Source organism: Pipra filicauda, unplaced genomic scaffold (assembly GCF_003945595.2).
Source record: "Pipra filicauda isolate LSUMZ 115617 unplaced genomic scaffold, ASM394559v2 scaffold562_size295421_pilon, whole genome shotgun sequence".
Classification (NCBI taxonomy): Eukaryota; Metazoa; Chordata; class Aves; order Passeriformes; family Pipridae; genus Pipra; species Pipra filicauda.
Genome location: NW_024104712.1, coordinates 88,900 through 104,130, shown reverse-complemented (window position 1 = coordinate 104,130; position 15,231 = coordinate 88,900). Strand labels below are relative to the sequence as shown.

The following is a 15,231-nucleotide window of genomic DNA, read 5'->3' as shown; positions in this document are numbered from 1 at the left end:
CAGGCTTTTCTGCCCAGTTGGGATGGGTGCCAGCATGACCTCTCTCTTCTGGGGAGTCTGTGCTTGTGCCTCTCCTTGGAGCAGGAAGAGGAAAGCCCTGTCTCTCCGCATCACTGAGCTGAACCTGTGTCCACACCAGCTGCAGGGGTTGTAGAGACACAGGCAAGAGTTTTCAGGTGCCTCAGGCACGCTGGTGACACATCCTCATCCAGCTTTACCTGGGATTAAGCTCTCTATTTATCCAGGTACGGGGTGAGCCAAAGGCACCAGCACAGTTGGGAGTCAGGGCTCCTTATGTGGTTTCCCCTTTGCCTGGGACATCCATCCCCTTCTCTGGTCTCCTGTCCCATGCCACAAAGAATGATAGAACTATAGAATGTCCCAGGTGGAAAGGACCCACAAAGGACAACACAATCACAGAGTCATTAAGGTTGGAAAATACCTCTAAGATCATTGAGTCCAACTCCTGGCCCTGCACAGGACACCCCAACAATACCCCCATGTCCCCGAGAGTGTTGTCCAAATGCTCCTCGAGCTCTGTCAGCCTTGGGGCCGTGCCCACTGCCCTGGGGAGTCTGTTCAGTGCCCCACCATCCTCTGGGGAAAAAACTTTTTCCTAATATCCAACCTAAACCTCCCCTGACACAGCTTCTTGCTGTTCTCTCAGGTCCTGTCATTGGTCAGCAGAGAGAAGAGCTCAACACCTTACCCATTTCATAGGTACAACTGGCCCCTTTCTGCTGCGGTCCCATCATGGTGGTGACACCCCATACACAGGCTGAAATCGTACAAAATGGGCATTAAATTGTGGGGAACTTACTGTTGCCCCACAGCAATCCCTGCCCCTGCATCTGATGGATTATTTGGTTATTTCAGGTTACTGAAAATACCGTTTTCAGGTCTGATCATGCTGAGGGGATCTGTCCCTCCTGCTATCAAAGCAACCCCCTAAAAATTCACCATGCGCCTCTGTGCCTGGGGATGCTCAAGACAGGATGAATGTACGGAGAACAGCGCTGCAAAGGACAGAGGTGACAGAGGTGGGAGAATGGCAGCCAGACAGATGGCACAGTGGAAGGGTGGCAGTGTGGCGGGACAACCAGGCTGTGCCAGACTGCCTCCCCACGCAGCTGCTTGCACATTGAACCTGCTTGTTTGGGTAGATCCTTTGCTTCACGACTTGAGTCTTGCAGAGGTGACATCTATTATTGTCTTGCTTTGGTGGTGCCCAAAATCCGTGTCCCTGTTTCCTCAGACAAACAAGGCTGCACTCACCTTCTGGCATTGGGGCAGGCCACCTGCTTCATCTTCCAGGGCAGAGAAAGCCCTCCCTGCCCCTCACTTTCTTTTTCCCACCAAACTCGCTTGTGCCTGGAGCTCGGGCATTGCCCACCTGGGGTGACCGCCTCAGCGCAGCCACCTTGGGGAACCCAAGGGACATGGCTGGGTTCTCTGTGGGTGGCTGAGGCTGCCCACACAGCATGGGCAGAGGTGCTGCCATCCTCTATGCCCTGTTCTCCAGCCAGTGGTGCCTTGGTGGGCTCCGTGGGAAAGGAGAGATAAGAGGAGCCCTCCTTGCTGGGGCCACAGCTGGCAGTGCTCAACCCTGCCAGGCTGAGCTCAGACAGCGGTGTCGATGTGCTCCCCCGCCGGAACATACCATCACAGGGGTACTGCTCTGGCTATACGTGGGTTTGCCTGGCTGTCATTCCCCTGGGAACTGGAGCATTTCCAATCCAGCATGTCCTAGCTTTTGGTGCCTTCCTGTTTGCACTGCAGGTTGAGTATCCTGGGACACCAGCAATTGGCCAGGGCTGGGCACAGGCTCCCTCAGACATTGACTCACCCCTCCTATCCCCTTGGGGCCGGAAAGAGGGTGGCAAATATGACACCATGAAGAGAAGGAGGAGCAACCTCTCCCTGGGGAGGGAAAAGATGTCAACCCCCCTCCCCATGCCACCTACGGACAGCCAGGGAATAGGGTGGGCAAATCTACACAAGAGCAGGACACTCACATCTATACTCAAATCCCAGGAGGGTCTCACCACACCGAGAGCCTCCTGCCAGAGAGGGACTTACTCCAAAGTCCCCAAAAGCAGAATAACGATAAGGAACAAGGGACCATCCCTACCCGCACAGGGGTCTCCCAACCCTGTCTCTGCTTGCTACCACCCAGAAAAGAGATTTTTTTTGTTCCCTTTCAGTCTTAGGTGGACAAGCACAGTGAGAAGAGGTCTTCAAAGAGTGAAGCAGGAGGCTTGGCAGCTATTGAGAAAGGAATTAAGTGCAATCCAGAGAAGATCTCTCAGTTTCTGTGGTAATCCCCGGTGCAGTTGCACTGTACAGGATGGCAGATGTGTGCCTCAGAGGTGGGCGGCAAGAACAGTCAAAAACAGGCAGGTATTTTTCTGTGGAAACTTGAGAAGAGTTAGCCTGGGAAAGCAGAAAGGCAGCGGAAACAATGCTGTGACAGCCTCGGGGACAGGACTATCATTTCCTGTGGCATCAGCATCAGCAAAGGAGAATAATTTTTTCACACAAATTAATATATTAGTATCTTGGGGTTGACTGACACAGTTTTTCCAGGGTTAAATGCTCAATGAATCAAAGTGAGCAGGTAAAACACCGTACAAACAGACCGACAGGGTGAACACAACAGTCCTGCAGAGAAGCTGCAGTGATAGGCACTGCTGTGGCAAGGGTCACCCTCTGTGTCCCTATTGAGACATTTTCTTCCCCAGACTCTGTTGCCAGTCACTGCTGTCACACTGGAGCTTGCTCCCTGTGAGACCTCCAGCAGCAGAACCTCTGCAGTGGAGAGGCAGGTCAGGGCAGAGGGCTTTTGCATCACAAGCCCTCAGCACAGGCTAAGCCCCACAAGCACCTCTGCACTCCAATACCACATCAATGGGCAGGAAGCTCTGCAGAAGATCCAGCACTGGTGCCATGCATGGGTCAGCTGTGAGTGGCAGGAAAGCGCCTTGCTTCAAAAAATAGAAGTGAAGCGGGGTGCGAGGAGCATCAGCTCACACCCTCAGTGTGAAGGTGTGACCCTCAGCCTGCAACACAGCTGCGCTGGGAGCTGTGTCCTCCAGCCTCCTCTCCTTAGTGATATCTGTTTGTTTATTATTTTGTTCACTGTTTTATCCCATTGTGTAAGCAAGCTCCAAATGTCCTTCTTGGAGCCAGGAGCCCAACCTCCTTTGGCTCACTGCTCCATGTGCAAATGCATCACGTTATTCACTTGTGACCATATTAAAAACAGCCTCCATATGTGTCTGGACTCCTCAGGGCTGTCATGAACTTGTGATGATTAAAAGTGATAACACAGCCATAGTTGTTAAATCATGGTAGCTGTGAGACTCTTGGAGCTTTTCTGTGTCTTGGGGTGTTCTGACATTCCCACTGAACCCATGTATGGGCTAAGCCCCAGGGTGGGGGCAGGATGGGACTGAGCCTGGAGTCAAGGACTGTGCCCGGAGGGGTAGCTAGGGCTGATCCCAGGGATAGAGACTGTGCCCAGGGAGGAGGGACAGGATGGGGCTGAGCCCCCCGGTGACAGTGATGTCCGAGGGGCCGGGCTGGGGCTGATCCCGGGGACAAGGACCGTGCCCGGGAGAGGTAGATGGGGTTGGTCCCAGGGCGGGGGGGCAGGAAGATCCGACAGGGGCAGCCGCGGGACCCGCAGCCCGGTGCCGCCCCCCGCAGTGCCCCGGAGCCCGGTGTCCCGCCCGGGTGGGCCGGGGCGGCGGTGACTCAGCCGGGAGAGGCGGGCGAAGAGGAGGCGGGGTAGGAGGAGCGGCAGGAGCCGCCGCAGCCTCCGCGGAGCCGCTCACCTGTCTGGCCCTGCCATGGCCCGCCGTCTGGCCGCCCTGCTCCTGATGCTGGCCCTCGGCTGCCTCCTGGGCATCCTCCTCCTGCTCCTCGGCTCCGGGGACACGCGAGGCCCTCCGGGTTTCAAGGTGAGCGGGGCGGCGGGGCGGCACCGTGCGCGGGGTGGTCGGGGCGGCGGGCACCGGCGGGGTCCCAGGCACCCGCGGGCTGGGGGAGCCGCCGTGTGCACGCCGGTGTGCGGGAATGCCCGTGCAGGAGAGGCTCCGGCATCAGGGGGTCCCCAGCGTCATGGGAGGCGCCGGGGCTGAGGGGCCCCCGACCTGCGAGAAGGGTCGCAGGGAGAAGCCCCCGCCGGGTGCGCAGGGACGGGCGCGAGACCCTCAGTGTGTCACCCCCGTGCGGGACCCCCGGCTGCGTGAACCCCGGCCGCCCATCCCTGGTGCCTCAGACCTGCGCTTTAGGAAGGGAATTTGTTGGACACAAGGAAAGACAGCAGCCCTCCAGATCAGAACAGCCGTGTCAGCGTCTGCTGCTGCAGCTCTGCCTGGGTCAGGGCTCCACGGCGCACCCCAGCATCTCCCAGCTCCCCGGGCTCTGCTGCATCGCCTGAGCCAGCGCTGCTGGGTGACAAATGCACTTCCCTTTGAATGCGAGCTGCTTTTTTTCTTCTTTTTCATTATAAATTCAGATGCTGAAAGAAGTTCCCCGAACAATTTCTTGTTGGCCAAGTACCTCTTTTGTACTTTAAGTCTTTTGTTTTAAAACAGTCCCAGGCTCTTGTCCTGGAAGATGGTTCATCTAAACCCCCCTTTTTCTCATCCCAAGCAATTTGCATGGAAACTTTCTGAGCCAGCCTGTATGCCAGATGTGCTGCCTTCTCTCTGGGTTTGTCAGATGTAATGAAGATTAGGATCAGAAGATGAGCTGGCTTAGCAAAGATGATCCTCACTGCTGTTAGTATAACTAGCAATGATTAACTTCTTCCCTGTGACACCTTTCTTTGCCACCCATTGCCACATGCTGGGGCATCTCGGGCATGCCTCTGCTGGTTTCAAAGTGGATTTTATATCTTGGGACATGGGGGAATTAGATTGGTACCAAGACCCCCATATGTAGCACTTGGGTCAGCCTGGAAAGCCTTTCTTCCTCCGGTTCCAAGATGGAACTTTGGTTTTAAGCCAAATGAATTCCCAGAAATTTAGGTGTTGTGGTTTTTTTTGTTTTTTCTCTCTCTGGGTGGTAGCACTTTCCAGTCTGCAGGCAGTGCTGCGATTTGGGGATGAGCATCCCTGAACACTCACGTGGGTCCTGGCCCTGCTCCGCCCAAGGCTGCACTGCCCAACCCAGGGACTCAGAGTTCCTGGACTGCCAAGTGTCACAAGTCCAGCATTGTGCACTGGTGTCCAGCAGCGCCTGTTCCCATAGGGCTGGCACCCGGCAGGCACTAAGAAGTTGCTTCTGCACAAAGCTCAGGGCTGTTTTAGCAATGCGGAACTTTATGTTAGTCTAACTCAGCCCAAAAGATGCCCACACCATTTAGAAGTCAGTCCTGCTGTGGGAGACTCAGGGCACGTCCTCTCACCCACCTGGGCAAGACGTGGTCCGTGGTGGCTCAGTCCACATTAGCTGCTGGGTGATAGTGCTGTTCCCTGCTGAGCTATAGCTCCACATCTTCCCTTTCCAGCTCCTTTGCTTGGAAGATAGTCCTAATGCCACCCTGGATTAGTTATCTGGCTGCTGAGGGACTGGTCCCAGCGGAGTAGCATCCCACTTCCCTTGTGGGTCCACAGTGGGGATCATGGCCTGATAGCCCTGAGATGCTGCCTCCTCTCCCTAACCCTTTTCTTCCCTCTTTTGGCAAATGTATTTGGTGGCCATTTTGATGACCTGTGGGCTCTTCCCATGCCAGTCATGCTGGCAGTGCTGTGGCTGCTGCAGCAGGAAGGAAACCTGTAAATCTGGGTGCCCCATGGTGTCGCCACCCTTGAGGGAGGCAGGATGTTGGGGTGCAGGGCTGACCCCACATGCACCATGGGGCAGCCTGGAGAGCCTGTGGGGTGGGAGATGGAGTCCTGGGCATGTCCATAGGGCATGGTGCCAGGCTGCAGCACATGAGGCACTCTCAGTGTCCCCATCCGCCTCCTACCCTGGTGTGGGGACATTTCTGGGCAGAGCCATGCACTGACCAGGAGCCCTGAGCCCTGCCCGTGGCCTTTGGGGACATCACTGTTCTCTGTGTCCTCTCTGCAGGGGCTTTAGGACTGAGCAGCGCTGGCTGGGGCTGGGCTGAGTGATGCTGCATTGAGGCAGAGCCTATGGGGCCATGGGTGACCCAGGAGGCAGCAGGGCCAGGGCTGGCATTGGGAAAATTTACCAGCGTGGGGCTGCTACGGGGACCCCTCTATGTCCCTCAGCCCTGCAGCATCACCAGGGTCTGGTCAGGAGGTCCTGATAGAAAAATCTGTCATCCCTGTGCCATCAGGAGATGCTGGGGTTGGGGACTGTCCCACACGTATGTGACCCTGCGAAGCCCTGGGTGCTGGCAGACAAGCATGCCAAGGGCAGATGAGAAGGGTGATGGGAGCCAGGCACCGGTGCGGGAGTATGCCAGGGCATCCTCATGTCTCCCTAGCCCTCATTTGCAGTGTGCTCGCTGGCAGGCACAGGGCAGCTCAGCAGGCAGAGCTGAGGGCAGTGCTTATGCTGCAAATCACTAAGGGAATGGAATTTTGTCCTCCCTCCTGGGGCTTCCCACCTGCAGGGCCCCTGCAGCCCACCTGCCCGTGCCCACAGCTCAGCCATGACTCGTGCTCGCATGGCAGCACACGCTGCTGCCAGATGGGGAATGCAGTGGCTCTGATGCCCAGGCGCAGGTTCTGGGCCAGGAACTGGCACCATTGCAGCACCGCTGTGGGTGATCTCATCCATGATTCCCATGTGGATGCTGGAGACATGTGGTACCCTTGGGTCTGGAGGAGGGGACATTCCTTCACTGCTGGGATGCTCTTGGCTGTCCAGGTCTGCCTCGATGATCTCGGAGGTCTTTTCCAACCCAGTTGATTCTATGATTGTATGGTTCTATGTGTGCATGAAGGGACTAAGTCCAACCCTTGATCCAACACCGCCATGGTTACTAGACCACACCTGCGCACATGGCGTCCACCCCTGCTCGCCACCACCAGTGCTGCCAGCTAGGACGGCTCCTCTGCAGGGACAGGCTGGAGTGCCAAACCCTGCCCCCCCTGCTGGAGGGGCTATAGGGCAGCAACTGGCTGGGCACCAGGCACTCTCTGTGGCTGGTCACGTTGCTGCACGTTATCTCAGCTGAGCCGAGTGCTGCTGCCTCTGCCACCAAAGCCAGGGGTCCCACAGGATGTCTCTCGCCCACCAGTCCACACTTGGCAGCAATGGGCTGGGGGTCCGAGAAGAGAGACCCCCCCCCCCAACCCCAATCCACAAGTGTTGACAGCAAAGGGCACTAGGATGTGCCTACGTGGAGCAGCTGGTTCTGCAGCCTGCCCCAGCATTGCCACTGTCACTGCAACACGTCACCTCTGCATAGAGCTTGTCCTAGGTACAGGCTCCATGCTGCCCCTCACTGCCACCCACCTGCAGCCAGGTGTGCCCTACTTCCCCAGGTGTGCCTCTACACACCCATACACATGCACCCTCCTAAAGGCATGTACACACAGCCACAGGTGCCCCCACGTGCGCACACACACACACACAAACATGCTGGCACACCTGTGTGCACACACACCTCGCCTGTGCACACTCGCAGGCACCCCCATGCACCCATCTCCACACCTGAATTTGTACACGTGTATGCCCATGCACACACACGTGCACACCTGCAGCATGCACACTACATGCACGCATACATTCCACACGTGCAACCCCACCCCAGGTGTGCACCCCCATGCATGCACCCCCGCACCAGCTCTCCGCGGGGTGAGAAGCAGGGCGTAGCTGAGCCAGCCCTTCTGAAGGCAGGAGGAAACCCCCTGGAACTAGGTTTCCCCCTGTCACAGGTGGTGGGTCTGCTCACCCTGGAGTCAGCCACGTGGTCATGTCTGTTCCTGCCATGGCATTGGTCTGGTGTCCCCAGCATCTCCCTCCCAAGCTGACCCCATTCCTGATGTGTGGCACCAGGTATCCCTGGCTCTGTGGGTCGTCCTCACTGCCTCACACTCCAGTATTTCTCAGCCCCTACCACCATGTAGATATCCCTGTCTCCAGCCTTATCCCCCTCTGCAGGCTGCAGCCCCTCAATGGCATCCCAGAGCTGGAGACCGCTCCCAGGGTCCTGGCTGCACTCAGCATCAGTTTTGGGGGTGACTTGTCAATGGTTTCCCTTTGGGGACAGCCTTGTCACCTGCCACCTGTCACTCCAGGTGATACCTGGGGTGGTGTGCTGCCACATGAGGAAACCGGGGACATGGTGGCTGCAGGGTACGTGGGCACATGTGCTGCAGAGGTGCATCCACAGGGGCTGGTGGGTGACTCCCCATCTGGTGGTGCAGAGGGTGCTATGGCGAGGAGGGACTGGGGTGCCAGGGGGTGCATGGCCCATGTTGCAGTGGGCAGAAGGGGTGCTGAGAGCCCCCTGAGCCTGCGCGGAACACTCACCCCAGCACCCAGCCCGAGGATTAGGTTGGGGTGTTGGGAGAAGTTGTCAGAGCCCCTTTCCTCCCATTTGCAGGGTTTGGTAGCACTGGAAGCTGATCCCTCGCACCAGTGCTGTGGCACACCAGCCCCAACCTGGCCACAGAGGGGGATTCTCTGCTGCTTTGTAGCTTTTGGCCCAGGGCAAGCAAGTCACTGGGGGAGGCTGGGGGCAGGTCACGGGTGTGAAATGGTCCCTTGGGGAAGCAGGGTGTGGGACTGGTGTGGGGCCATGGGTTCATGGGGGAATGAGATCTACCTATAAGTGGAACCCCTGCCCTCTGCCCTGACACTACACTGCCTGAGTTGGCCAAGACCAGGGGATAGGGGCACCCATGGCAGGCAGGGCTGGGGTGGTTCCCAGGAGCCAGGCAGCGAGAGGAGCTGCCCACTCTAGCCCTGGGTCTGGGCAAGGCAGGAGCAGATGAAGCCTTGTACGAGGTTCAACCCTTAGATGGCTTCACCCCAGAGATGCTCTGCTGGGACAGTGCTGGGTCCTGCCTTGCTGCCCCCCAGACTCACAGCCCCAAGGGGGCACAGCGGGGGCCAGTGTGGGCAGCCCCAAGCCCAAGGCAGTGGGGGTCAGGCAGAAAGGTTTGCCTGGGGGGGGCTGCAGGCAGCATGTGGAGCGTCCCCTCCCTGGGAGCTGGGTAACCTTTTTTGGCAGGAGGAGCAGGGTTATTTATAGTCGGAGAATGGCCAAGCCATACAAGGGCAGGAAGGATGAGGTGCCTGGCTGCCCTTCTTTGGTGAGTACATCCCAAGGGGCCACTCCAGGTGTCCCTCCCTGCCACTGGCCCCAGGGACCTGCTGGCATGGCTCAGCATGGATGCAGGCAGCAAGGAGCGATGCTGGAGAGATGGGAGCCTGCAGCAGGGGAAGAGTCCCCCAGGCTGTACTCAAGGGGGTCCCGGTGCCCAGAAAGCCCGAGTCCCCATGCCGTTCCAAGCAGCATCCCAGGATGGCCAGTATACCGCTCCTAGTTGTATCCCAGGCAGTGCCTTGTGCAGGCAAGTGTGGACACAGCTGTGCCAGGCTGGGCTGAGCAGAGCTCACCTTTGCCAGATGATGCTCTGGAGATGCTGGGCACTGCCAGGGTAGGAGCGGTTGTGCACTGAGCCCTAGTGCCTTCCCTTGGGAAGGGCTGGAGCAGCTGGGGGCCTCCCGCCTCCAGGCCTGACCCACAACCTTCCCCCCGCAGTACGGCATCGTGCTGGACGCTGGGTCCTCCCACACCGCCATGTTTGTGTACAAGTGGCCTGCGGACAAGGAGAACGACACTGGAGTGGTCAGCGAACATGGCATGTGCGATGTGGAGGGTAAGGGCTGGCCCTGGTCTGGGGCCAGGGCTGATGGCGTGGTCTGTCATGTCCCTGTGGCAGGGCACCATGGTGTGAGTGCCCCTGCCATGCCCAGCTGCCTTTCTCTGTACTCACCAGTGCAGTGAAGTGTTCTAAGGGGTTCAGCTCTATTCCCGAAACCTCTCCCAACTCCCCCCAAGGCTTGCAGCCATGCATTCTAGTGGTTTATCTTTTCCTGGCAGGCACTGAACCACCAGGAAACAATCCAGCTCCCTGTCTATCCCAGTGAGGAGCCAGGGTTGGTTTTCTACTCTCTATTAATCAACCTTCCCCAGGCTGTCAGCCAGCAGGGGATGCGGTGTGGCTGGACCCTGGACGGCTCCATGTGGGCTCCATGTTCACAGAAACCTGCCTTTTGGAAACCCTGGGAGGGGGGCAAAGCTGCCCACTGGGCACCATCCCCCCCACCCACAGGGAGCATTGCTGTTTCCTCTCTGCAGGTCCTGGCATCTCCAGCTACAGCTCAAACCCTCCAGCTGCCGGGACAAGCCTGGAGCAGTGCCTGAACCAGGCCCTGAGAGACGTGCCCAAGGAGAAGCACATGACCACCCCTCTCTACCTGGGTGCCACAGCTGGCATGCGCCTGCTCAAGTGAGTGCTTGCTCAGGGGGCTGTGCCACGTCACCCTGCCGTGCCAATTTGCCACACACAGCAGTGGTGGAGGTGGTGAAAGACAGTTGAAATGTTGCCCCTTTGCGGGCAAAGCTCCTTCCACCCAAGTGCCCAGCTCCATGTCCCCTGCAGAGGTGGTCCTGCCTTTCAGAACAAGATATGCTCTTCAGGGCACAGCCAGCAAAGAACTGGTGGAAAGGGGTTGGTGTGGGGCTGGCACCAGGATAACCCACTCAGACTTTTTGTCTAGCTAGGAGGAAAATCCCCCTGTACCCATTGTCACCCTGACAGGGCACAGTGAAAATAATCAATAATCAACCCCCAGAAAGCACACAGAGGGAGCTGTGCTCCCCTCACCTAGCCCAGGAGGGATGGATCCCATTGTCCCAGGAAGAGGGAGCACACCTCCATCCCCACTACCTGCCTTGTCCAGCAGAGAAAAGGGGAATTAGCTGGGGTTTTCTGGGGGACATCCCTGTAGGTACCCAGGCAAGGACTCACCTATCTCCCACCCCCCTATTGAGGCAGTGCTAGTCCCCAAGGGCTCTGGGCACTGGCGGGGATCCCACTTGCTGCACCCCAGTGCAGTTCCATCACTCTGCCTTCTCACCTGGCCCACAGCATTGCGGACCCACAGGCATCAGACGCCGTTCTCAGAGCTGTGGCAGCCACGCTGAAGACATACCCCTTTGATTTCCGGGGGGCAAAGATTCTGTCAGGGGAAGAGGAAGGGGTCTTTGGCTGGGTCACTGCAAACTACCTCCTGGAGAACTTCATCAAGGTGGGCAGGGGACAGTTGACAACCCAGCAGGATGGCTGTGGTGGCTGGGCTGTCCCACAGGTCATCATATCCTTATGCTCACTCTTGTCTTCCTGGCTCAGCGTGGCTGGCTTGGAGAATGGATCCAGCCTCACAGGAAGACCTTGGGAGCCATGGACTTTGGGGGTGCTTCCACACAGATCACCTTTGAAACCCAGGACACTATTGAAAACCCCAGAAACGAGGTGATGCTGAAGCTGTATGGCCAAGTGTACAAAGTGTACACCCACAGCTTCCTCTGCTACGGGAGGGACCAGTTCCTCAAGAGGCTGTTCTCCAAGCTCCTCCAGGTACAGCATGTGCTTGATGTGGATGCTGGCTGTCACAACCCCACAGTTGCCCCCTCACCCTGGTGTTTACACAGGGGTGTCCCCCAGCCCTGAGCCAGCTGGGTTTCCCAGCCAACTCTTGGGTTTTTCTCCAAACCCTCTCCTGTGTTCCCAGGGCTTCCACCCACCATTTCCATAAGGTGATGCACCCCTTGGCTAGAGCCAAGATACCCCAAGCCATCTTGAGACAGTTGTGGCAACTGCTCCATGTCTCGCTGCTCAAGCTCCAGGGGGGAGCTGGGGCTATGGTACAGCTTGTGCATCCTGAGTGTCCCTCTTCTGGCAGGCTGAGAGCTACCAAGCAACTGTTCCCAATCCTTGCTGGCCCATGGGCTACAACAGAAGCCTGTCACTGAGCAGCATCTATGACAGCCCCTGCACAGAGAAGGGGAGGCCAAACCTTGTCCTCAACACCACCGTCACCTTGTTTGGCACCGGGAACGGGAACCTCTGTGCTCTGCATGTCAGCAAGCTCTTCGACTTCACCACCTGCTCCTTCTCCCACTGCTCCTTTGATGGCGTTTTCCAGCCGAAGGTTTCAGGAAACTTCATTGTAAGTCCCGGCCTGCAGCAGGGTGGCGACCCAGCTGCCGGGTGGGTAGGTTGTCCCCAGCACCCCCAGCATCACATGGCAGCAAAGCCAGGCCCCCAGCTCTGCAAGGGGAGGGTTTGTGCTCACCACACCAGTCAGTCTCTGTTCATGGTCAGAGAAAGAACCTGTCCAACAGCTGCTCCCTTTCCTCCATCAGGCCTTCTCTGCATTCTTCTACACGGTGGACTTCATCCAGACCGTGATGGAGAGACCCGTGCACCTGCCCAGTGACCTGAAGGATGCTGCGGAGACCATCTGTGCCACCAGCTGGAGTGAGGTGGGTTCCCTAGGCACAGCAGGGAAGAGGGGGCTGCTTTGTGGGGGGCATAACCCAGGCTCTGAGAGTAGCCCTTGGAGGGGGCTGGGTGTTCTGGCCCCCACGGAGTAGGAGTAAGGCAGGTGACAGCTCCCACATGGGACCAGGAGGGGCTCAGGTGGGTATGGGCAGCCTTGGCCTGACAGATGCAACCACCCAGAGCTTCAGGCCACAGACACAAGCCTGGCCGCTGCTGGCTTGACCCCTCTTCTCCTTCCCTCCATGCATCCCACCCAGCTACTCCAGAAAGCCCCCAAGTTGGAGAAGAGGCTGCCAGATTACTGTGCTGTCAGCACGTTCGTGTATTTGCTCACCACCAGAGGCTACAACTTCAACAACCACTCCTTTCCCAACATCGTCTTCCAGAAGAAAGTGAGTAGCACCAAAGCACATCTCCATTCCACGGGATCTTTCTGGAGTTAGGCAGGAGATGATTCTACACCATGAAAGAGCCAAGCAGAGTGAAGGAAGATCTTGGGGAACTGGGGCAGGACAGAACTCTCAGTTTTTGACTGGATCTCCCGGGGAATGGGAAAAAATGAGCTGAGCTTGCTGTAGGGTGGGGTGAGGTCCTTCAGCCCTTCCTTGGCCCTCAAGACACCAGCCATCCCAAACTATGCTTTGCTTAGGCTTTTTGGGAAGTTACCTCAGGGCAGGATCCCACTTTTGGCTGCACACACCATGGGATGGGCAATGAGATCAGGACTGAACTGAGCAGACAAGGTTCTGCTCCCATGGGATGAGCCCACTTTAGCACAGGATGGTCACTGCTCTGTCCCTGGGTTGACTGGATCCATGGGCAAGCAAGAGCTCAGGGTGTTCTGAGTCCCTCACACCCTTCTCCTCCCTTGGGCTGACACTGAGGTGGTCCCTGAAAAGGCTAGAGCACAACTCTAATGAGGACTGGCTGAGGGAGCTGGGGGGGACTCAGCCTGGAGAAAAGGAGGCTCAGGGGGGACCTTTTCACTCTTTACAACTACCTGAAAAGAGGGTGAGGTCAGGTACGGGTTGAGATCTCCCAGGTAACAAGTGACACGACAAGGGGAAACAGCCTCAAGTTGCACTAGGAGACATTTTGGTTGGATCATAGGGACAATTCCTTCACAGGAAGGGCGTTAAGGCATTGGAACAGGCTTCCCAGGGAAGCAAGAGTCACCATCCCTGGAGGGATTTAAAAGACATGTGGATGTGGTACTTGGGGACATGGTTTAGTGGTGGCCTTGGCAGTGCTGGGTTAGTGGTTGGACTCCATGATCTTAGAATCATGGAATCGTTAAAGTTAGAAAAGACATCTAAGGTCTCCTGAGGCCCACAGAGCTGGGCTGGCTGGCTGGATGACCATGCCATGCTCTTTCCACAGGCAGGAGAAACCTCCATTGGCTGGGCCCTGGGCTACATGCTGAACCTCACCAACATGATCCCAGCAGAGAAGCCCTCCTCCCACAAAAGCATGTTGTACAACTACTGGGTCCTCCTCATCCTGCTCTTTGTGGTCACCACCCTGACGTCCCTGGTTACTGCCATCTGCCTGCTCCGGCGCAGCAAGTCCAGTGCGATCTGATGGTGGGGACTGGGTGGGCCGTGTCTGCAGGACCCAGCACCATCCTACCTGCCGGAGTCTCCATGGCCTGAACACTTGGGATGCAGCGAGTGCTCAGTGTCCTCTTCCAAGGCCTGACACTGTCCCAGAAGGAAAGCTGTCCCCTTTTGCCCTCCCCTTGCCCTCAAGCTGCAGGAAAGGAGGGACAGAAGAGGAAGGGTTTCCCAGCACTGCTGGACGCGGCAGCAGGTTTGGGAATGGGACATTCAGAGCTGGGACATCTTTCTGCCACCAGAACTGAGTTGGACTGGGCCAGTGAGCCAAGGCAACAGCAGGATTTATTTTCATTTGTATGGGGGTGGGTGGGGAACATTATTTATACCAGTCTTAACAGCTGACCTTGCTAGCCTGTCCCTGGAGCAACAGCCCTGCCTCTTGGGGAGCTCTGGGCAGCACCCAGAGCCCACACTTGTCTTTCTGGCCAGCACACAAACCCCACTGACCTTCCTGAAAGCCAAATCTTGGCCTAGACTTCCACTGCTCTCAGCTTTGGGTAAGGGCTTAACAACAACAAGATGTGGGGAGCCAGCAGCTTCCAGGTCCCACTTCAGCAACCACACATGGTGCCTTCCCCATCCCTGTGGTTCCTATGCTAGACTTGCCTTTGCCACTCCTCCATCCCCCGGTGCCGGCAGCTCCGTGGTGCATGGCCATGGCCAGCACAGAGGCGATGGGCTTGCTGTGGGGGCCGGGCTTTGCTCTGCACTGGCATTTGAGCCTGCCAACACCCTATGCCGGGCAGCTGGGGGGATGCATCTTCATTTCCAGTTAAGAACAGGGACATGCAAAGATGCAGAAGCTTTGATTTTGTCTGTTTGGGGTTTTTTTTATAACCTGAAATAAACCTTTGTAACCACTGCTATGGCTTGGTGGCTCCTGATCAGCAACAGGCAGATCAGCCTAGCAGAGCCAGGGTCAGGCTCTGCCCGAAGGCCTTATCCCTTCCAGCCCATCCAGTGCTGGGACACCATCATGACTTTGTTTATTTGTTTGTTTGTACCAGCCTGGAGACCCCCCAAGATGGACTGAGGTGGGCTGGAAACCTCACTCCAGACCAAGGGCCACCTGGAGATGGAGGAGTTCCAGCCAGCCACACTCATTG

At 57.3% G+C, this 15,231-nt stretch overlaps 1 protein-coding gene across 1 annotated transcript; it reads left to right on the top strand.

The window, feature by feature from the left end:
* The first annotated feature begins 3,680 nt into the window (after positions 1-3,680).
* ENTPD2 (ectonucleoside triphosphate diphosphohydrolase 2) lies at positions 3,681-14,987 on the top strand. Its single transcript, XM_027720394.2, has 9 exons — positions 3,681-3,962; positions 9,701-9,818; positions 10,301-10,451; positions 11,094-11,253; positions 11,355-11,582; positions 11,908-12,174; positions 12,371-12,490; positions 12,767-12,901; positions 13,890-14,987. Exons 1-9 carry the CDS (start codon positions 3,852-3,854, stop codon positions 14,088-14,090), a joined length of 1,491 nt encoding a protein of 496 aa, XP_027576195.1. The 5' UTR covers positions 3,681-3,851; the 3' UTR covers positions 14,091-14,987.
* The last annotated feature ends 244 nt before the right edge of the window (positions 14,988-15,231 follow it).

Bases quoted from the DNA above. Each gene is read 5' to 3' on its own strand.
- ENTPD2 (XM_027720394.2), top strand. From the start codon at position 3,852: ATGGCCCGCCGTCTGGCCGCCCTGCTCCTGATGCTGGCCCTCGGCTGC. The intron at 11,254-11,354 runs GTGGGCAGGGGA...TTCCTGGCTCAG, and splicing joins TCCTGGAGAACTTCATCAAG to CGTGGCTGGCTTGGAGAATG. The intron at 12,902-13,889 runs GTGAGTAGCACC...CTCTTTCCACAG, and splicing joins ACATCGTCTTCCAGAAGAAA to GCAGGAGAAACCTCCATTGG.